Raw genomic sequence first — 21,900 nt, 5'->3', positions numbered from 1 at the left:
AACATGATGCTACAAATGCAAAAATCTCTAAGTGAAAAGGATGCAAAAATCGGTGCTCTTACTGCTCATAACAAGATCATTGATACACAGTTGGCACAGATGGCTACTACTATTGCAGGGAGGCCACTAGGCCAACTTCCTTCACAGCCCGAAAATAGGGAGACTGCTAATGCAATTACATTGAGGAGTGGTAGGGATTATGATGGTCCTTCTATGCCGGTTGAGGTTGATTCCGGGGTGTCTGCTAGTGATCTGGTCAGTGAGGAAATCCCAAAGATAGTTATGGGTGAAAAGGAAGCTGAAAAGGTAGTCAATGAGAATGAGGCTACAACTGAGGTTAAGAAGGGGGCGGATATTCAAGTACCACCTATTGCACTCCCCTTCCCAAATCGACAACTCAAGAATAAGCTAGACAAGCAGTTTGGCAGATTCTTGGAAGTGGTCAAAAATTTGCAGGTAACGGTTCCTTTTACTGAATTAATTTTACAGGTGCCTGCTTATGCTAAATTCATGAAAGATATTTTGACCAGGAAACGTGCTTTTTGTGAGGTAGAGACTGTAGCTTTTACTGAGGAATGTAGTGCTTATTTGCAAAACAAGTCTCCACCTAAACTTAAGGACCCCGGGAGTTTTTCCATCCCATGTAACATTGGCACCGTATTTATTGATAAAGCTTTATGTGATCTAGGTGCTAGTGTGTCTGTCATGCCTTTGTCTGTCTGTACTAAACTGAATATGGGTGAGCTTAAGGTTACCAATATCACTCTACAAATGGCCGACCGTTCTGTCAAATACCCCTTAGGTGTTTTAGAGGACGTCCCTATTAGAGTAGGTATATTCTATATACCTGTAGACTTTGTAGTATTAGACATGCAGGAGGATTCTCAAATTCCCATAATCTTAGGTAGACCCTTCCTTCACACGGCGGGGGCGGTAATTGATGTTAAAAGTGGGAAATTGACATTGTCAGTTGGGCATGATAAGGTGACTTTTAATCTAAACAGTGCCTTAAAAAGTCCCATACTAGAAGAGGAACAATGCTATCGCATAGATGTAGTTGACTTTATTACTCGTGATAACGTCTCCCAAGTTCTCGAAAGAGACCCTTTGGAGGCAGTGCTTTGTTGTGAGTCTTCTGCAGGTGATAGCAGTTCTTGGAGTGCTGAAGTGGATGCTCTGGAGTTGGCTCTTAATGGTGGAGAATCTGAGCCGGAGAGCACCAAATTGAAGAGGTTAGTTCGGCCGGTTTGTTCTGTTAAAGAGGTAAAGAAACCCGAACTTAAGCCTCTTCCTGCTAACCTTAAGTATGCGTTTTTAGATAATGAACAATTATGCCCTGTGATCGTCAGTACTGCACTTGATGCAGACCAGTTATCCCAACTTCTTATTGTGTTGAAAGGCACAAAAAGGCCATTGGGTACAGTATTGATGATTTAAAGGGTATTAGCCCTGACTTTTGTATGCATAGGATACATCTAGATGAAAATCATAAACCATGCATTCAACCCCAGCGTCGTTTGAACCATGTCATGCAAGATGTTGTAAAAGCTGAAGTTATGAAATTGCTTGATGCGGGTATAGTGTATGCTGTGTCTGATTCTAAGTGGGTGAGTCCCGTTCAGGTAGTGCCTAAGAAAGGGGGGACAACTGTGGTGAGAAATGAAAAAAAATGAGTTGATACCAACTAGGGTAGTCACAGGTTGGCGCATGTGCATTGATTATAGGCGTCTTAATGTTGCTACTAAAAATGACCATTTTCCCCTTTCCTTCATTGATCAAATGTTAGAAAGGCTAGCCTGTCACAAGTTTTTCTGTTATCTGGATGGTTATTCTGGTTTCTTTCAAATTCCCATACATCCAGACGACCAGGAAAAGACCACCTTCACCTGTCCCTATGGTACCTTTGCATATCGTAGGATGCCTTTTGGTCTGTGTAATGCACCTGCTACTTTCCAACGTTGCATGATGAGTATCTTTTCTGATTTTATTGAGTCTATCATGGAAGTGTTTATGGATGATTTTAGCGCCTATGGTACTTCTTTTGATTCTTGCTTGCTAAATCTGACTAAAGTTTTGAAAAGATGTGAAGAGTGCAATTTAGTCTTGAACTGGGAAAAGTGTCATTTTATGGTTACTGAAGGGGTGGTTTTGGGACATTTGATATCTGATAAGGGCATTCAGGTGGATCGAGCTAAGGTCCAAGTGATTGAACAATTACCCCCTCCAGTTAATGTGAAGGGTGTTAGAAGTTTTCTTGGTCATGCGGGGTTTTATCGCCGCTTTATCAAGGATTTTTCTAAAATTGTTAAACCACTTACCCAGCTCCTCCTCAAGGATGCCCCGTTTGTGTTTACTGATGCTTGTCTTGAAGCCTTTGACAGGATTAAACAGGCACTGATTTCGGCTCCCATCATTCGTTCTCCCGAATGGGATCTTCCGTTTGAGATAATGTGTGATGCAAGTGATTATGCAGTTGGGGCAGTTCTGGGTCAGAGAAAGGAGAAGGTTTTACATGCCATCTATTATGCAAGTAAGACCTTAGATGAAGCTCAGGTTAATTATGCTACTACTGAGAAGGAGCTTCTAGCTATAGTCTATGCCTTGGATAAATTCCGCACCTATCTGATTGGATCCAAGGTGATAGTCTATACTGACCATGCGGCCCTTAAGTATCTGCTCTCTAAGAAGGAAGCCAAGCCTAGGCTTATTCGATGGATACTACTGCTACAGGAGTTCGATCTAGAGATCCGCGACAAGAAAGGGGCTGAGAATGTGGTTGCCGATCACTTGTCTAGATTGAGGGGCTGAGAATGTGATTGCCGATCACTTGTCTAGAATGTGGCATACCTCAATGATCGGGTTAGCAGGAAGAGGCTTAAGTTCGGGTTTCTTTACCTCTTTAACAGAACAAACCGGCCGAACTAACCTCTTCAATTTGGTGCTCTCCGGCTCAGATTCTCCACCATTAAGAGCCAACTCCAGAGCATCCACTTCAGCACTCCAAGAACTGCTATCACCTACAGAAGACTCACAACAAAGCACTGCCTCTAAAGGGTCTCTTTCGAGAACTTGGGAGACGTTATAACGAGTAATAAAGTCAACTACATCTATGCGATAGCATTGTTCCTCTTCTAGCATGGGACTTTTTAAGGCACTGTTTAGATTAAAAGTCACCTTATCATCCCCAACTGACAATGTCAATTTCCCACTTTTAACATCAATTACCGCCCCCGCCGTGTGAAGGAAGGGTCTACCTAAGATTATGGGAATTTGAGAATCCTCCTGCATGTCTAATACTACAAAGTCTACAGGTATATAGAATTTACCTACTCTAACAGGGACGTCCTCTAAAACACCTAAGGGGTATTTGACAGAACGGTCGGCCATTTGTAGAGTGATATTGGTAACCTTAAGCTCACCCATATTCAGTTTAGTACAGACAGACAAAGGCATGACAGACACACTAGCACCTAGATCAGTCACCATGGTTCGCAGATTTTGCTAACTACATTGTAGGGAGAATTCCTCCGGCCGATCTTTCATATCAACAGAAGAAGAAATTCCTACATGATGTCCGGTTTTACTTTTGGGACGACCCTTATTTGTTTCGTGAGACTGCTGAAGGGTTGTACAAGCGTTGTGTTCCAGAATGGGAAGTTCAAGGTGTTATCAGTAGGTGTCATTCTTCACCTTATGGTGGTCACCATGGACCGTCTAAAACAAACGCTAAGTTGTCGCAATGTGGTTTTTACTGGCCTACTATGTTCAAGGATGCACAGGCTTTTATTATGGCTTGTGATGCGTGCCAGAGGGCCGGCACTATTTCGAGGAGGTATGAGATGCCACAGAACGGGATCCTTGAGGTTGAGATTTTCGATGTGTGGGGAATTGATTATATGGGACCATTCCCATAGTCCAAGGGTAACTTGTATATCCTTGTTGCTGTAGATTATGTGTCAAAGTGGGTGGAAGCCGTTGCCTCACCTACTAACGATGCTAAGACAGTCATCTCCTTGTTCAAGAAGATCATTTTTCCTAGATTTGGGGTTCCGCGCGCTTTGATCAGTGATGGAGGGTCACACTTTCATGAGAAGCATCTGGATGCGCTCCTGCGCAAGTATGGAGTTTATCACCGCACTGGACTAGCCTACCACCCTCAGACGAGTGGTCAAGCTGAGGTCTCCAACCGAGAGATCAAATCTATCCTTGAGAAAGTGGTGGCGAAGTCTAGGAAGGATTGGAGCGATAAGCTAGATGATACTCTATGGGCATACAGAACCGCCTTTAAGACACCTATTGGTACCTCCCCGTATCGGTTGGTGTATGGCAAGGCGTGTCACTTACCAGTAGAAATGGAGTACAAGGCTTATTGGGCAATCAAACAGCTCAACATGGATGCAAAGCTAGCCGGTGAGAAGCGGTTACTTCAATTGGGTGAGCTCGATGAATTCTGACTACAAGCCTATGATAGTGCCCGGATTTACAAAGAAAAGACCAAGAAGTGGCACGACAATCACATTTTGCATAGAGAGTTCGCGGTGGGCGACAAGGTTCTACTTTTTAACTCTAGGCTTAAGTTATTTCCTGGAAAACTTAAGTCTAGGTGGTCTGGGTCGTTCACCGTGACTATGGTAAGCAAGTTTGGGTCTGTTGAAGTAGAGAATGAGAATGGTGAACGATTCAAGGTCAACGGGCAACGTCTGAAGTTGTACCATGATGGGGCTACTGTAGGAGTGGTTGAGGTCCATCACCTCAACCCCTCCGCCTCATAAACTGCATATTCAAGGTAACAAGGTCGAGCGGGACCTAGAAATAAACCAGCGCTTTGCGGGAGGCAACCCGTATTTTATCGCTTTAGTAGTATAAGTTTGATCTTTTTTTTATTCTATTTTTGTGTGTTTAGTTAGTATTTCCCATACCTAAGTGTGTTCAAGCATTGTTTTTGGTGTTAGTGAGGCGAGAAGAGGGCATTACGCTGTTTGGGTGCTTAATAATGTGCAGGCCTAAAGCTCCATGTTCGAGAAAGTGAAATTACGCACAAAGCCAAGCACGCTGCAAACCGCCCGATCCGAATCGGGCGCGCACGGATGAGATTCTTGCAGTTTATTTCTGCCCGATCGGGCGGTCTGGCGAGTGGAATACTCGATCAGGCGAAATTATTTCGCTCGATCGGGCGGTCTGGCGAGTGGAACGCCCGAGTCGGGCGTTTGTTTGCCCGATCGAGCGCAGAAGACGAGTGGAATGCCCGATCGGGCGAAATTATTTTGCCCGATCGGGCGGTTGATGAAATTTTCGAGGAAAAGTCAAGGATGATTCTGGGCAGCAAAAAGTCAAGAAAACGAGCATTCGCAAATCGCCCGATCCGGATCGGGCGAGGTGCGCCCGATCGGGCGCGCACGCATGAAAAGAAAAGGTTCGCATTCCGCCCGATCGGGCGGAATGTCGCCCGATCGGGCGCGACGCGTTTTCAGCAATAAACCACGATTCGCCCCTTTCTTTCTTCACTTCCTCTTCATCTTCAACCTAACTTTCTCTCACTTCCTCCATTAAACCCCAACTTCCAAAAACTTCAAACCACCATATCTCCCTCAAATATCCACCAAATTCAACAATTCTTTCATCAAAATCATCCTCTCATCATCCTCTACAACCTACACCTAACCGATTTGAGTTTTCTCTCATCCCCATAAAATCCCCAAATTCACCCAAAAAGCTCAAAAACTCAAAAATTCAGATTTTTCATCAATGGCAAATAGACCACAAAGAAAATGCACGAGGGTACCAAGAAATCAACATGAGGCTTCCACAAGCCGAGCTCGGGAACCGACACCACCACCTCCACCACCGCAATTCGAGCCCGACACGGATTTTCCGGATGTCATCTTTATTACGGAGGAGCAACGAGCACGATTCATGCACCTCAAATTGAGGGAGGTAATCCCTACTCGCTTTATATGTCAAAAATCCTTGCATGAAATGGGAATTAAGCGTGATGTAAAACGTGTTTTCGTTGGTGTTGGTATGAGTAACATGTATAGTATGCTCCGTCTCACATTTAGACGGTTGACTCTAGAATTCTTGAGTAGTTTTAATGTGCGTAGGGATGGTTATCGAACCGTGTCATCGGTTTAATTTGTGTGATGAATAGAACCTACACCATGAGCTTATCTGATTTTGGTAGGATTTTTGGATTATCTACCACATATAGTAGGAAACCTAAGGAGACCCATAACAACTGCACCATGTGGGGAAAGCTTACGGGCAATGATAATCCCGGGAGTATGCAACATTTGCATGCTTCCAAAATACAACACCCGATACCCATTGTCTTTTACAGGTTCCTAGGATTTACAATCTTTGGTAGGGATGAGACCCAGAACATTAGGAATACGGAGCTAGAGATCCTAGGTGGCTACGTTTCAGAAGGAGAGGAGAGCTACAAAATGAACCTTGCACATCACATGGCCTCTCAATTTTACTCCATAGCCACTTCCATGCATACTACCAAAATTACCATTGGTGGGTTGATCACCCACATAGCCATGGCCACGGCCAACTTTACTGAGGCTAACCAGATTCCAGTTCTGGGTAGCAACTTGCTTGATTTGGCTTATTTTGCTGGACTCCGTAGGCTACAGGGGGAGCATGGGTTATTTAGGCCGGGAGCCATGTACTGGATGTTCGAGGGAAACAGGCTTTTCACCTTGCCTGACCCTCAGGGCCGCACTAGTTTCAGACCCGGTCAGGCTCATTATCTATTTGTTGGATTTGAGCAAGAGCCTCAGCCTGACCCCCAGCCTCAGCCTGACCCTCAGCCAGAGCCCCATCAGTACCAGCCAGAGCCTCGCACCTACTTCAGGAGGGGGCGTCGAGACACGGGGAGGCCCCAGAGTGGCCCGGTAGTACATGAGGAGCAGGGGTCCATTGATGAGAGGTTGAGCAGACTTGAGCTCGGGTTCCGGGAGTTCGCAGCTGATCACCAGAGGACCATGTTCCCATTTTATGATCAGTATGCCAGGCAGGGCTATATTGCCCCAGATTACGAGCACCCTACCTGGTATACCTATCCCGCGGAGGGATATGGAGCTCCGGGTTCTATGGGCACCTTCACACCCACCCAGTACGGAGGGTGGGGAGCGGGTCCTAGTGGGAATGGTGGCCGAGATGATGATGATGGCGGCAATGGCCGTCAATGATGGAGATGAGATGGAGTTGGTTCGATACCCTTGAGCCAATGAGGACATTGTCTGATTTGGTTTGGGGAGGGTTTCACATTACTTGTACATTGTAGGTATGTTTCTCTTTTCTTTTCGCATTTCTTTATTTTGGTGTGTTTAATGCTTTCTAGATTAGTTTATTGCTTTAAAAAAAAATATACAAAAATACGTTCCGATGAATGCAAAATCATGCTTCCCTGTGCCCCTTTGATTGAAAATTGTTTTGATTCTTGGTGTTTGATGATGGGCAATGTAGATGTGTTAGCCATGATTTGATGTTCGATTGTTTTGATGCCTAAACATGAGTCAACTCCGACTAACTACTTGTGGACTTGGTGCTTGACTAGTTGACTTGGTTAGGATGTGTGATAGCTTCCTTGTGTGCCATTGATTTTGAGTATTGGTTTGCAACTATTAGTAATATTTTATGACTCATATACATGCACATTGTGGAGGACGAAGGCATTTTTCTATTTAGGTAGCCTTCAGATGAAATTAGATACGTTTGTTCCCTCTTTTTCTACCCATGTTGTGCTTGTGCCATTTATTCGGTGACTAACCACATTACAAGCCCGTAAATTCCCCATTGGTTACTAGTCCCAAGCCTAGCTTGGGGGAGCTAATAGTAGTGAGGTGAGGGAGTTGTAGTGTGGTACATTTTGAGCATATTGAGTATTGAAAAGGGAAGTTCTTCTTATCATGATTGTTGTTGAAAAAAAAATGAAATGAAAAATGAATGAGATGAGGAGAATAAAAAAAAATCGTGTGAAGGTTCCAAAAAAAAAAAAAAGAAAAAAAAAATGAGATTGAGCAAGAAAAAAAAAAGAAGGAAAAATCGTTTTTCTAGAAAAATCAAAGCATTGTTTCACTCAAGTGTTGTAATTTCTTATCTTTATGAGTGATTGATTTTAATTGTGAAAGAAATGCAAGAAAGTATAGTGTGGTTTGTTTGTTGTTTCATCATGTGTTGAGTGGGAAGTTGTGGTTGTGGTCATCATTTGTGGTTGATCATGGTTTTGCTAGGATTTATGCTCCCCAAAGCCAAGGCTTTAAGCTCACATTTTACCCAAATTTACCGCACCCCTACCTAAGCCTATCATTACAAGCTTTGAAGACCTTCCGACCTTTGTGCATAGAGTCATATTAATGTGAAAGTAGTTGTTTATCAATGCAAGTTATGACATGACACATTCCGAGTCGACTACTAGGTTGAGTGCATGTTTTTCTAGACACACGAGTGTTGTGAGTTTGGGAGGGAATTGTACACATATATGTTGGCAGGGGAGCGAACGGGTATATTTTTTATCCGCCACATAAATGAGTGACGAGTGTGTGAGCACTAGTCTTGAATTCCATTGTACACTTGTGGTTCGCTTTGCGTGACGATTGTTGAGGTGGATTGACGGTTGAATGAATTTGATTGGTTAACATTGATGCATGCTTGTTGGATTTTGCCTCGAATTATGTTTTTCATTTTGAATTATGTCGGGGGTGAAGTTGGTTTTGTGTTTATCGATGATTTCCTTGCTTAGGGACAAGCAAGGATCTAGCTTGGGGAGGTTTGATATGCATGTTTTATATAGTATTTTTACCCCCGTCCCTTAGTACTTTTATGTGTCAAACGTGCTCTTAGGAGCCGTTTCTAGTACTAATGTGTGTTATTGAGTGTGCCTTGAGTTTCAGGTTTGATTATGAGAAATTGGTCGTTTTAGACCCGTTTCATTGTTGATCTAGGCCACTATATGAGTCCGAGAAGTTCGGGACCTCCATCGTCGACTTTCGGGAGCCTTGGATGCTTATGGTTGAGCCCCGGGAGTTAGACTCAGTGATATGGGCAAGCTACATTGAAGATTGCAAATCGCCCTGGAAGATGTGGGCGAAATGCAACCATCGGGCGGAATTATAAGCAATATGGAATCATCAACGCGCGCCCGATCGGGCGCAGCTCGCCCGACCCGGATCGGGCGGTCAATCTGGAGGCTATATGGAGAGTTCACAAACCGCCCGATCGGGCGGATTTTGGCCCGATCAGGCCGACTATCGAGTGGATCGCCCGATCGGGCGAACCGACGCCCGATCGGGCGACGCCAACCCCCAGCACTTATGCGCGAGTTTTCTTTCCGTTTTTTGGGCTTTATTTTGGGCAAACTATATAAGCAAGCCTTAATTGTTTTTAGAGTACACTTTATTCTCTAGTATTGAAGCTTAGTATTATTTCCTTAGCCTAATTTTCTCTCTAGTTTATGCAAAAACACTTAGTTTAATTCTCAATAAAAATTCAAGCTTTCAATTCCCTTGTTCTTCAAATAGGTATTAATTCTTATTTCAATTCATTGTCTTGCTTTAATAATGCTTTCAATTATGATTATTGCTTTGTTAATTGTCAACATGCTTGAGTAGTCTAATTTCTAGGGTTGGGGATCCATGAATAATATGAAGGGATGATTGAATGATTATGATTGTTGGATTGTAATTGATTCCTATTGATTGGTTTATTTCACTATACAATTAGATTTGCGTAGGTTTAATTGTGGTAGTTATGCAATATCAAATTAAGATTCGAGAGATGCAATTTGATGTTTAGGCTTGTGTCAATAGGTAGAATTAGAGTTAATACGTAGCGAGAGCCCGTTAATTCTAAGTCTATGATTAGTATCGACTTGAGAGACCATGCTAATCTAATTAATTACTTTGTTGATTATCGTGATTGTTCAATGTCCTGGATTATTATTTGTTGGCAAACCTATACCCTAGATTTCTTAATATATTGATTCATTCTTGTTTAATATTCGTTCGTAGTCTTAATTTACAAACCATCAACCAACTTTGTTCACAGTAGTCTAGATTAATTAATTGATAGTAGAAAGAACGCCTGTTTCCCTGTGGATTCGATCCTGACTTCCCTTGCTACCTAGCTAGTGGACCTTAGGTTATTTTTTATTAGGTAATACAACTTTAGCCTGTCAATAATCCCATATCTTTCGTTCCTTGGAGGTAACAAAGTACATGTTTTATCCCATTCCAATGCCTTCGAGTTGGACATGAGCTAAACCTTGCTAACAAATTTACTGTAAATGATATGTCAGGTCTCGTATGACTAGCAAGGTACATCAATGCCCCTATTGCACTTAAGTATGGTACTTCAGGACCAAGGATTTCTTCATCGTTTTATCGAGGGCAAAATGGGTCTTTTATCCACATCCAGTGATCTTACAACCATTGGGCTACTCAGCGGATGTGCTTGATCCAAAGAGAATCTTTTCAGTACCTTTTCTGTGTATGTTGTTTGATGCACAAGGATTCCATTCTTTAGGTGCTCAATTTGTAGCCCTAAGAAAAATTTTGTCTTTCCAAGATCTTTCATCTCAAATTCTTTCTTCAAATATTCCACTGTATATGATATCTCTTCAGGAGTCCCAACAATGTTTAAATCATCAACATACACTGCAATTATTACGAATCCTGCTCCAAATCTCTTTATAAAAATGCATGGACTGATGGGGTCATTCTTATATCCTTCCTTTAACAAGTACTCACTTAGGCGATTATACCACATACGCCCTCATTGTTTCTATCCATAAAGATATCTATTCAATTTTATGCAGTAATGTTCTCGAGAACTACAATTTGCTGCTTCTGGCAGTTTATGTCCTTCTGGGACTTTCATATAAATGTCATTGTCCAGTGGGCCATATAAGTAAGTTGTGACTACATCCATTAAACGTAAATCGAGTCCTTCTCTAATTGCCAGACTGATAAGGAACCTGAAAGTAGTTGCGTCCACCACAGGAGAGTATGTTTCTTCATAATCGATTCCATGTCTTTGTGAGAATCCTTGTGCAACTAAACGTGCTTTGTATCGCACAATTTCTCCATCTTCATTCTTCTTTCGCACAAAGACCTATTTATGTCCCACTGGTTTTACACCTATAGGTGTACGGACTACTGGTCCAAATACTTCTCTCTTTGCAAGAGATTTTAATTCTGCCTCAATTGCTTCCTTCCATTTTGGCCAATTATCACTTTGTGTACACTCTTCAATGGACTTTGGTTCCTGATCCTCATTTTCATCCATAACATCAACTGCTACATTGCATTCAAAAATTTCATCGACGTCGATTTTATTTCGGTTCCATTTTATTCCAGACATGACATAATTAGTTGAGATCTCTTAATTATCAGGTACCTGAATTTCTTCATTCGTCATGTCTAAAGTCTCTTCTGGAGATTCTTCAAAATTCTTTGTTTCCTCGTTCTGGCCATTATCAATTGCCGCTCCTTTTCTTTTACGAGGATTCTTATCTTTGGAACCAATAGGTCTACCAAGCTTCAGGCGTGCTGTAGACTCACTAGCAGTTTGATATTGTCCTGCTGGGACATCAATTTTAATTGGAGCATTTACAGCTGGTATATGTGACTTGGTCACTCTATTTGGGTCAGTAAATGCGTCTGGCAATTGATTTGCTAAGCTTTGTAAATGAATTATCTTTTGTACTTCTAATTCACATTGTTTAGTACGAGGATCAAGATGAGAGAGTGATAATTCATTCCAACTGATTTCTTTCTCCAGCTGTGTATTTTCTCCCCCTAATGTTGGGAAGACTGACTCATTAAAGTGACAGTCTGCAAATCGAGCCTTAAATAGATCCCCTGTAGATGGCTCTAGATATTTAATTATTGATGGGGATTCAAATCCAACATATACTCCTAACCTCCTTTGAGGGCCCATCTTAGAACGCTGTGGTGGAGCAATTGGAACATATACAGCACATCCAAAGATTTTCATATGGGAAATATTTGGTTCCTGACCAAAAACCAATTGTGATGGGTAGAACTATTGATTACTCGTTGGCCTAATGCGAATTAATGCTGCTGCATGTAATATAGCATGTCCCCAAGCAGAGATTGGGAGTTTGGACTTCATAAGTAATGGTCTAGCAATCAACTGGAGACGCTTGATTAATGATTCAGCCAAACCATTTTGTGTATGAACATGTGCTACAGGATGTTCAACACTTAGCCCAATGGACATGCAATAATCATCAAAGGCTTGAGAAGTGAATTCACCAGCATTATCAAGACGAATTGCCTTCATAGGGAAATCTTGAAAATGTGCTCGTAATCTAATCAATTGAGCAAGTAGTCTCGCAAACGCCAGGTTGCGAGTTGATAACAAGGATACATGTGACCATCTACTAGATGCGTCAATTAAAACCATAAAATATCTAAATGTTCCACACGGTGGGTGAATTGGCCCACAAATATCTCCTTGTATACGTTCCAGAAAATTGATAGATTCAAAATTTATTTTGGCTGGTGAAGGTCGTATTATCAACTTGCCTTGTGAGCAAGCAGCACATGAGAAATCATTAGGAAGAATCTTCTGGTTCTTTAATGAATGTCCACATGAATTTTCAATTATTTTTCGCATCATTATTGAAGCGGGGTGGGCCCAGCCGGTCATGCCAAACAGTAAAATTATCAGTAAACTTCTGGTTTACTGTAGCATATGTTTCAATTGTATTGATTTTAGTGTAGTACAAACCAGTGGAGAATGCAGGTAATTTCTCCAAAATATGCTTAGTGCCTTGGGTAATACTCGTGATGTGAAGGTATTCAACATTTCCTTCACTTGTTTTCTCAACGTGATATCCATTATGTCGAATATCTTTAAAGCTCAATAAATTTCTCTGAGACTTGGGAGAACATAATGCATCAATGATTTCAAATTTCGTTCCCATGGGCAATAATATATTTTCTCTTCCGGAGCCTTCAATTATCTTTGTACTACCTGATATAGTACTCACACTAGTTTCTTTCATTGTCAAATGAGAGAAATATCTCTTGCTTTTCAGTATGGTATGAGTAGTTGCACTGTCTGCTAAGCATAAATCTTCACCATTCATTGCTAACTGAACTTGAGGGGTATTCATGTTCTTCAAATAAATGAAATATCAAGAAGAATAACTTAATAACCGAAATTTAACAATGTCATATAAAACCATAGTTCAAACAAATAAAATCCAAAATAAAATAACATGAATGCAAGAAAACAAAGTTTTATTCTTTAAATGATCATAAACGACTCTAAGGATTAATTATTCCCTTCAGGGGTGGTGAGGAAATCAGCAACTTCCAGGTGAGTTGTATTGCCACAATCAAAGTCACCTTCACCATCTTCGTATACAAGATTTGTTTCTCCTTTCTTTTCCTTTTGCTTTAATGATTGTTGATAAAGCTCAATCAGGTGTTTTGGTGTACGGCATGTACAAGACCAATGACCTTTTCCTCCACATCGATAACATACATTGGTCATATTCTAGCTTTTATCTTTCTCTTGTTTGTTACTCCCTCCGTCCCAGATTAGTTGTTACACTTTCCTTTTTCGTCCGTCACAGTTAGTTGTTACACTTTTAAATAAGGAATGACCCCACAATTATTATATTGTCTCTCTCTTCCCACTAAATTTGTTTTTGTCCCCACACCCTCTCTCATTCAATTAAAAAAAATACTCCACTAACTCCTATCACATCTACTTTTTCAATTAAATAACAATAGATAACCAAACAACCACTTATCACCTAAAACATTGTGCAAAGGTAAGTGTAACAACTAATCTGGGACGGAGGGAGTACCATCTTTATTGTCCCACTTCTGGTGGGGATACGAGTTCTTGAAAGAACCACCTCGGCCTCGGCCTCGACCATATCCATATCCACGTCCACGTCCACGTCCTTGACCACGTCCTCGACCACTATTGTTGGCATGATATTTTTTTCCCATTATGAGATGTCGCATTCGCTTCAGGGAATGGAGTAGAACCAGTCGGACGTGATTCATGATTTTTCATTAATAGCTCATTATTTTGCTCAGCCACAAGGAGACAAGATATAAGTTCAGAATATTTCTTAAATTCCTTTTCATGGTATTGTGTCTGCAGGACAATGTTATTTGCGTGAAAGGTAGAATATGTTTTCTCTAACATTTCTGCATCAGTAATTTTCTCTCCACATAACTTCAATTGTGAAGTAATTCTGAACATGACTGAGTTATATTCACTTACAGACTTAAAGTCTTGTAGTCTTAAATGTAACCAATCATAACGAGCTTTAGGCAATATCACAGTTTTCTGGTGGTCATACATCTCCTTGAGATTACTCCAAAGGATTTGTGGGTCTTTTACAGTCAAGTACTCAATCTTAAGATCCTTATGGAGGTGATGGCGAAGAAATATCATATCTTTAGCTTTGTTTTGACTTGTTTCTTTATTTCCTTCTTTCTTTATTTCTTTCTTTGATTGTATCACCAAGGTCCTTTGCATCTAGGTGAATTTCGGCATCTAATACCCAAGATAAATAATTCTTTCCAGTAATATCAAGGGCCGCAAATTCGAGTTTTATAAGATTCGACATAGTTCACACTACAATTAAATATTGCAAATTAGGAATCACCTACGACAATAAATTAATTAAAAAAAATTTGTGTTTAACCAAAAAAGAAATACACGGTACAATACTGATGATTCGAAAAAAAAATTAATGGAACCGAATCAAGGTTGTTATCAAATAAAACACAAAGTTTTCATACACTAAGCACTGACGCAAGAAACATATAATCACAAACAACATTTAATAACTTATCTTTGGAAATTCCTTGCAGCAGCATTTAATCGTATACGGAAAATATCAAATGTTTCTTCTAAATAGTGCTTAAAGGCCAAGGTTTGTTTGATTTTTACAAGTGATAGCCATGATTGTAGTCTCACAAAAAGTAATAGCCATGATTGTAGTCTCACAAAAAGTAATAGACATAAAACCACATAAAACCAGTGTGAATAGAAATCTAATCACTTTACTATAAATTCCTAAGTATTACTCATCAAGTAAATCAGCAAGTACGCACATCACGAGTATTACTCATCACACAAATCAACGAATCATGAATAATTGAATATCAATACTTGCGGCGCATGGATTAATTCAAACACTAAATATTACTCATCCAGCAAATAAAAAAAAATCATGAATCGATAAAATATTGATACTTGTGGCAGATCAATAATACGTACCTAGATGACTTTCTTTGTTTCTCGTTCGCTCAGTCGGTTAGGGTTTGGTGCTGAGAACGTGTTGTGAATAAACAGTGTTGTGAATAAACATGAGAGAATAAGAGAGAGAGAATCGAGTTGTATATTGTTCCATATAGTACCGGGTATATATAGGATACAATAGTTAGGATTTTACTGAACCCTAGAATATTCCGAAAATATTGGGGTATAATGGACATCCATATTATATTTCATAACATTGGTTTCATTTTAAATTTATAAAGTATTCTAGTACAATCTTTGAGTTAATGGAGTTTCAAAATTGAATTATGCAATCCAAAACATAGAAGACGTATAGAATAATTTGTACCTTATGATTCTCAAATTGTAAATTCGAGTTTGGACTTTAACAATGAACAATTCATTTGACGATGTTTTATAATATAATGATTGTAATAAAAATAAATCGTAAGTAAAATTATATATATACAGATAATTAGAGATGGGCATGCCTTAGATGGGTCATATATACAAGCCAACGTGTCGGGCTAGTAGGCTCTGGCCCGTGGTTGGAGAAGGCTAAGGAAAAGTCAACTTCCGTAAAAGTTGACACTTGAAATAGATACTCCCTTTATATTGCTTGGGTTTCATTCATTAGTGTGTACACATATTCACTAAAATATTTCAAATTAGATGCAATTTGTAGGAAGATAAATCATATACTCAGTGTAATTTGTAGATCTGCCAATGATTTGGTTAGAATTGATTGAGGTTTAGATATACCCAAATAATTTGAGGTGTTCCTTTGGGCAGTTTAATGTCCAATTAAGACAATATAGATCTGCCATGCCGTAATGCCGTATCAATTTATTTTGTTGTAGCAAACTAGCAATAGCATTATATTCCCTCCGTATTTATTTAAGGGATACACTTGCCTTTTCCGACCGTATTTATTTAAGAGATACACTTGCCATTTTTAGTAACTTATCAACCCCACCATCTAATTAAATAATACATCTAATATACCCTATCATCCACCATCCTATTAAACAAATAATTTCATAAACCCACCTCACCCTCCACCCACCAAAATGACATGGTCCTCACATGTTTAATTATTAAAATATCTATCCAACCCCACTTGCTTTATTATTTTATTTCATTCAATTATTTTTCTTAATACCCGTGCCCGGCCAAGTGTATCTCTTAAAAAAATACGGAGGGAGTACTATTTATACTAGCAACAACAATTGCATAAGGCTGAGCAAAACTATTCGAAAAAACAAAAATCCGAAATTCGAACCGATATCCGATCCGAAAAAGTGGGTACCCGAACCGATATGGTTATCGGTTCGGGCACTCGATCCAAAATTTGGTTATTGGATATGGTTACGCATATCATTTTATAAATAACGGGTACCCGATAACGATCCAATAAGCCTTTTTTTAAGTTTTTCCCCAATTTAAATATTTTTTCTCAAGAGCCCAAAATCCTAAATGTTAATAATCAATGTATAATTTGAGTAAATTCTAATTCATTAGTAATGTAGTCAAAATCTTGTGTTACTGTTGGTATTTGGTGTTGAATGATATCACAATAATCTAGTTATAAAGTCTATTTTTTTCAATTGGATATCATAACGGGTACCCGATATCCTATCCGAAAGCTTGGGTACCCGAAGTACGGGTACCCGAACTTAATGCTTTGGTTCATGGATTTCAATTTTGCCCTTATTGGTTATCGGTTACCCGATCCGATAATGTTATTGGTTCGGGTACCCGACCCATGCTCACCCCTACAATTGCATCACGTGTGTACTATATATACTTCAATGAATATGGCAATGCCACGTTCTTCTTTATGTTATAGCATACATTATTTTAGAAGGTAAGATGAAGTGTCCTATCGGATAAAAACTTCACATGGATCAATCTCACATGCGTAAGCGGGCTAGACACTTTAAGAATGGGAGACTGGTGAAAGGAACCCTCCCTCAAAATGACCCATGCCCTGTTCTTTAGAACTGAACTGAATTGAATATTACTGAAATAAATAATAAATAATAAATCCTGAAACTGAAATTGTTATATTAATATTATTACCATCATCATCATTATTATTATTATTATTATTATTATTATTATTGTACTGAATTGAACGAATTGAATGGAACTGAACTGAACGGAACGGAACTGAGAACTGAACTGAACTGCAAAATAAGTCATGAAAATGAAGAATAGGGCCCTAGTAAGGATTAAACTCCCCAACTTTTTAGTTGGAAGGTATAATCCTTTTCACTAGACCAAAACATTACTTATTTGTCAAGTTATTATTGTAACTGGTGAAATATAGATAAACAAATTAAAAAATAAAATACATACTCCGTGTTCCGGTGTTGTAAAGATGGAAACAATGGGCTTCGAATGAAGGCCCTTTTGTATGTGTTGAAGATCTTGCTTGTTTGAATGAGTGGAGTCCGAATTCACCTGCACAAGAGCAAAGTCACTAGCCTCGGGGGTGTTTCCGAGGAAAGCCCCTCCGATGCCTAAGTAAGAATGATGCTCGGATTCTAGAGAGAAGTTCTCTAGAAGAGTAGTCTTAAGGCGGTAAATTGGACGTACCTTGAGGTGTGAGCCTTGGCGGCCTATTTATAGTGTTTGCATAATAAATGCCCATAGGTCATTTATTACTATTGGGCCTTGGGCCTTAATGGATGGCTGAATAGCCACTGGTGGGTTCGATGTTGTTGTTTAGAGCCATTGGGCTTTGGACTTAGTGGCCCAATTGAGAGTCAATTGGGAGCCCAAACAACATGCCCCCCAGACCCGGTCCATTTAGAATTAAATGGGTGGGTTTCCAGTTGTCAGAAGTCCGAAAGTTCCCTCTCTTTTTTGAAAAGGGATGATTTGCATTGATGACAAGTGTTGGGAATTGTACTGTGTCATGGAGATCGTGGGTTTGAGGAAGTTGATGCGCCCCTTTCTCTTTTCTATAAATACTGGGTGCTTTGCTCCTTTTGAACTTTTTACTCCTTATTTCAAACCCATTCTCTCTCTAAATTCCGGCGATCGCAGTGCAATTTGCTTCTTCAGATCTACGAAATTCGGCCAACTTTAGACTTCGGGAACTTGTGTTGTTCGCTTTATCGGCGAATTCCGCTTCGGAAAAAGGTAATTTGTTTCTGAGTTCTCCTTTTTTCTTCGTTCTTCCTTCTACCCCTCAATCTAAACCCTAGATCGAGATTTCGCTACCATGGCAAAGAATAGGGGCAAAAGCAAGTTCGTTGTTGGCTCCTCGAGTGAGAGAGAGAACGTGCCTTCGGGGAGGTTACCAAAATCTTCGAGGGGTCGACCTTCGGAGAGGCCGTTTGAGAAGAGTTCGATTGGTTGGGATGCTTCCGAAGATGAACGCGCAACCTCTGGTGAGAGAGCTGGCTTTTCGGGTGCTCGTCGTCGTTACTCCGAGTTTCCAGTTCATTGGACGGAAGCTGATCCGAAGGGCAAGTATGCCTCAATTTTGCATGAGACCACGCAGATCGACGGTCCGTTGGAGAAATCGGTCAGCGGTGACTGGTTGGTGGAAGCGAAGTTAGGGAATTATCATCGGAAGGCCGAGGAGCTATACGGAATTCAGCATGCCTTGGGGTACTGGTGCGAGCTTCCTGAGCAAGAGCGTCCTCGGGTGACTCATCCACCGAGGGGGTTCATTTCCGTGTATACTCACCATTTGGAGAATGGTCTCCGCTTTCCTCTGGATCCGTTCGTATCCGAGCTTTTGGTGTCGTACAACATCAGTTTGGCCCAGCTCACACCCAAATCTATGAGGCACATAATCGGATTTAGATGGGTGTGTGACTTCGTCAATTTCCCCTGCTCTGTCGCTGTTTTCGGGATCTTCACGATCTGGTTCTCAACCATGCTTCCAAGGGTGATGGGTATGGTTGGTGGACCATTGTCAACAAGAAGTCCCGAAAGAGGGGGGATCCGAACTACATCACGGCGTACCCCTACCTTAGCTCTGACCACAATTGGAAAACGGAGTGGTTGCTCGTCCGTGTGCCGACGGATCCGAAGCATCCCAACTTTTATCGTCCTCCGAAGTGGTTCGTGGCTCCTGATCCTGATATGAGGGGTGTGGCAGCTCCAGATCGGAACCATCGCCACTATGTGGACCTCCTCCAGTGGTTCTTGGCTCAAGAGGATAACCATCGACTGCCGTCTAGCTGGCTTCCGAATCTCAATTACATTTTGAGGGAGGACATTCTTGCTGTTGCCGGTCTCAGCAGGATCTTTGACAGGGGTAGGTGTCTTTCGGCTGAGACCGTTTTTCAGTGAGTTTGTCCTCTTTCCTGCTTCGTTTTGCTGACATGTTTTGTGCTTTGTTTTTGCAGAGTACGGCTTTAGCCGCATTGATCCTAAGAAGTTGGGCATTTCTTTGGATTTGAAGACTATTCACGACCCGGCTCCCGAGTACAAGTTCGGAAAAGATAACCCTCGTAATCCTCGTCTGAAGGATTACGTGTTGTCTCCTTCGGGGGTTGCTCGGATATCCGAAGTTCGAGCTGATCCGTGGGATTCCGCCTCCTCTGTTGAAGCTGTTCCTGTGAAGGTTGTGCTTCCTGAGTTGAAGACAACTTCGGACCCGGTGAGTGTTCATTTATAGGCTCGATTTTCTGTTTGTCTTTTTCTTTTCGGTTGGCCGTCGGCTAACGTCTTGGTCCTGGACCATCTTTTTAGGGTCCTGGGACTGACGCTGTGCCGCGTGCCGTTCCTTCGGTTTCATCTCCGGCTCGGATAGATATCTCTTTATCTAGGAACCGGGTATTTCCCGCTTTTTTCTCTATTTCTTCCTTTTTCTTCTTTTATATTTGTTGACCCTTGGTCTCCCCTTTTTAGGATCAACGCAAAAGGAAGGGTAGCACTCTTTTGAGGCCTTCCACGCATCCGAAGAAAGCGAAGGCTTCTCAGCCCTCGGAGAAGGTATTTGTTCTGACTTGGAGTTTTTGTAGTTCGTTTCTCCCTTTTTCTGAAACTAATCTTTGAACGCTTGCTATGTAGGAAGCGGTTTCGGAAGTTATGCCTCCTCCTAAGAATCTTCTTCACTTCATGCCCTTGCCGGGGCAGAAGTTAAAGAGTGTGGTGGTTGCTGAACCGCCGCCCGTGGATCAGCCGCTGATCGAGGAAGATATCATCCCCTCTCCCCTGAAACCATCTGCTGCTTCGGGGATCGAAATCCAGGATATCACCGAGGTGATGGAGGCGATTGAAGCCGATTTTGTTCCTGGTTTGGTTGTCCCTGAGGTAGCTGAGGAGAAGGAGTCTGCTGATCTTCCCTTCGAGAGAGAGAAGAGTCCAGACAAGGAGATGATAGATCTCTCGGGCCCCGAAGCTGCGGTCCCCGAGGTTCAGAAGGAGGTTCCCTCTGCTGGAGAGGAGGAGCAGCCCGAGCAAGGTTTGACGAGGAAGAGGCGCCACTCAACTTTGGGCTCTACTTCTACCTCGGCCCTGGATAGGCTGATCCATGCTGATCCCTGTTCGGATGTTCCGCTAAAACGGATCCCCGAAGAAGTAAGGGAGACGATGGCTCGATATGCTAGGGCTCCGATTTTGGGAGAGGACCCCTTGGCCCACGTGGGATCCTTGGTGGGCCCCGAGGCTGCTCGGGAGAATCTGCTTCGTGCTAACCCGCAGTGGAGGGTTCCTGGGGCCGAAGAGAGGAATCCGGCTATGATGGCCCAGTACTATCTGAACGAGGTAATTTGCTAGATTTTTCTCTTTGAGTTGTGTTTTTGTTTTATGTTTTTCCTATTTTGCTCATCTTTCTCTCGTTCCCAGGCTGTTTTCTGGTCTTCGTTCGCTTCCGAGTGTAGCTCGTTTGAGGAGAAACAACTGAGGAAATATCGTGAGGCTTATGCTCGTGATATTCCCATTTTGGACCAGAAGGCTGGGCAACTCCTCTCCGAGCTTACGGAACTCAAGCAGCTGTACCTTCGTTATAGTCGCGAGGCTAGAGAGTCTGCTGAGAAGATCGGGACCGAGGTTGGCCAGCTCATCTTCCGAGTTGAAGAGGATGCTGAGAAGATCGCTTCCTTTGCTGAGGAAAAGAAGGATATGGCCGCTAAGTTCGCTAGCGAACTTGAGGAAAAAGATAGACTCTTCCAGGAGATGAAGTCTAAATTTGAAGCGGCCGACAAGGAGCATAAAGAGGCGGAGTTAAGGCTCCACCATTTTGTCCAGCATCGGGAGCTGATCCAGCAGCAAGCTGATAAGGTGCCTGTCCTTCGGCTGAAGCTTCGGGAAAAGGATGACTATATTCGGAAGCTGGAGCAGGAGCGAGTCAACCTCTACACTGCTGATCAGTGTAGAGAGCAGTACTGGAACGGCATCCTGGGTGCTCGGCGCATGTTTGCGAAGCACATGCCTCACTTCCCTTGGAACGAGAAAGTTCCCCTATGGATGCAGGCCGAGGACCACTTGGTGGAATGCCAAGCTGATCGAGATGAAGCTGAAGCTGAACGCCAAGCTGCTCTTGCAGAGGCTCGGGCCCAGAAGGCCACTTCCGAGGGTGATACTACTGCTGGGGGTTCTTCGAAGGATGCTCCCCTGGGGGCCGCTCCTGAGACTCCTAAGAGTTAG

General features: G+C 41.9%; 2 protein-coding genes across 2 annotated transcripts; one reads left to right on the top strand and one right to left on the bottom strand.

Annotated features, from left to right (window-relative positions):
• Nucleotides 1–13,971: 13,971 nt before the first annotated feature.
• LOC110779528 (uncharacterized) lies at nucleotides 13,972–14,538 on the bottom strand. Its single transcript, XM_021984026.2, has one exon. It carries the CDS (start codon nucleotides 14,536–14,538, stop codon nucleotides 13,972–13,974), a length of 567 nt encoding a protein of 188 aa, XP_021839718.2.
• Nucleotides 14,539–19,779: 5,241 nt separating this feature from the next.
• LOC130470062 (uncharacterized) lies at nucleotides 19,780–21,900 on the top strand. Its single transcript, XM_056839624.1, has 6 exons — nucleotides 19,780–19,909; nucleotides 20,161–20,244; nucleotides 20,323–20,907; nucleotides 21,205–21,303; nucleotides 21,427–21,600; nucleotides 21,802–21,900. Exons 3-6 carry the CDS (start codon nucleotides 20,341–20,343, stop codon nucleotides 21,898–21,900), a joined length of 939 nt encoding a protein of 312 aa, XP_056695602.1. The 5' UTR covers nucleotides 19,780–19,909; nucleotides 20,161–20,244; nucleotides 20,323–20,340.

Source organism: Spinacia oleracea, chromosome 3 (genome assembly GCF_020520425.1).
Source record: "Spinacia oleracea cultivar Varoflay chromosome 3, BTI_SOV_V1, whole genome shotgun sequence".
In the NCBI taxonomy this organism is placed as follows: domain Eukaryota; kingdom Viridiplantae; phylum Streptophyta; class Magnoliopsida; order Caryophyllales; family Amaranthaceae; genus Spinacia; species Spinacia oleracea.
This window is presented reverse-complemented; position numbering and strand designations above follow the sequence as displayed.

Coding starts and splice junctions, on each gene's coding strand:
- LOC110779528 (XM_021984026.2), bottom strand. CDS start 14,538: ATGCAAAGGACCTTGGTGATACAATCAAAGAAAGAAATAAAGAAAGAA.
- LOC130470062 (XM_056839624.1), top strand. CDS start 20,341: ATGCCTCCTCCTAAGAATCTTCTTCACTTCATGCCCTTGCCGGGGCAG. Junction 20,908..21,204: donor TGGCCCACGTGGGATCCTTG/GTGGGCCCCGAG, acceptor ATTTTGGACCAG/AAGGCTGGGCAACTCCTCTC. Junction 21,601..21,801: donor GGAAGCTGGAGCAGGAGCGA/GTCAACCTCTAC, acceptor GCTCTTGCAGAG/GCTCGGGCCCAGAAGGCCAC.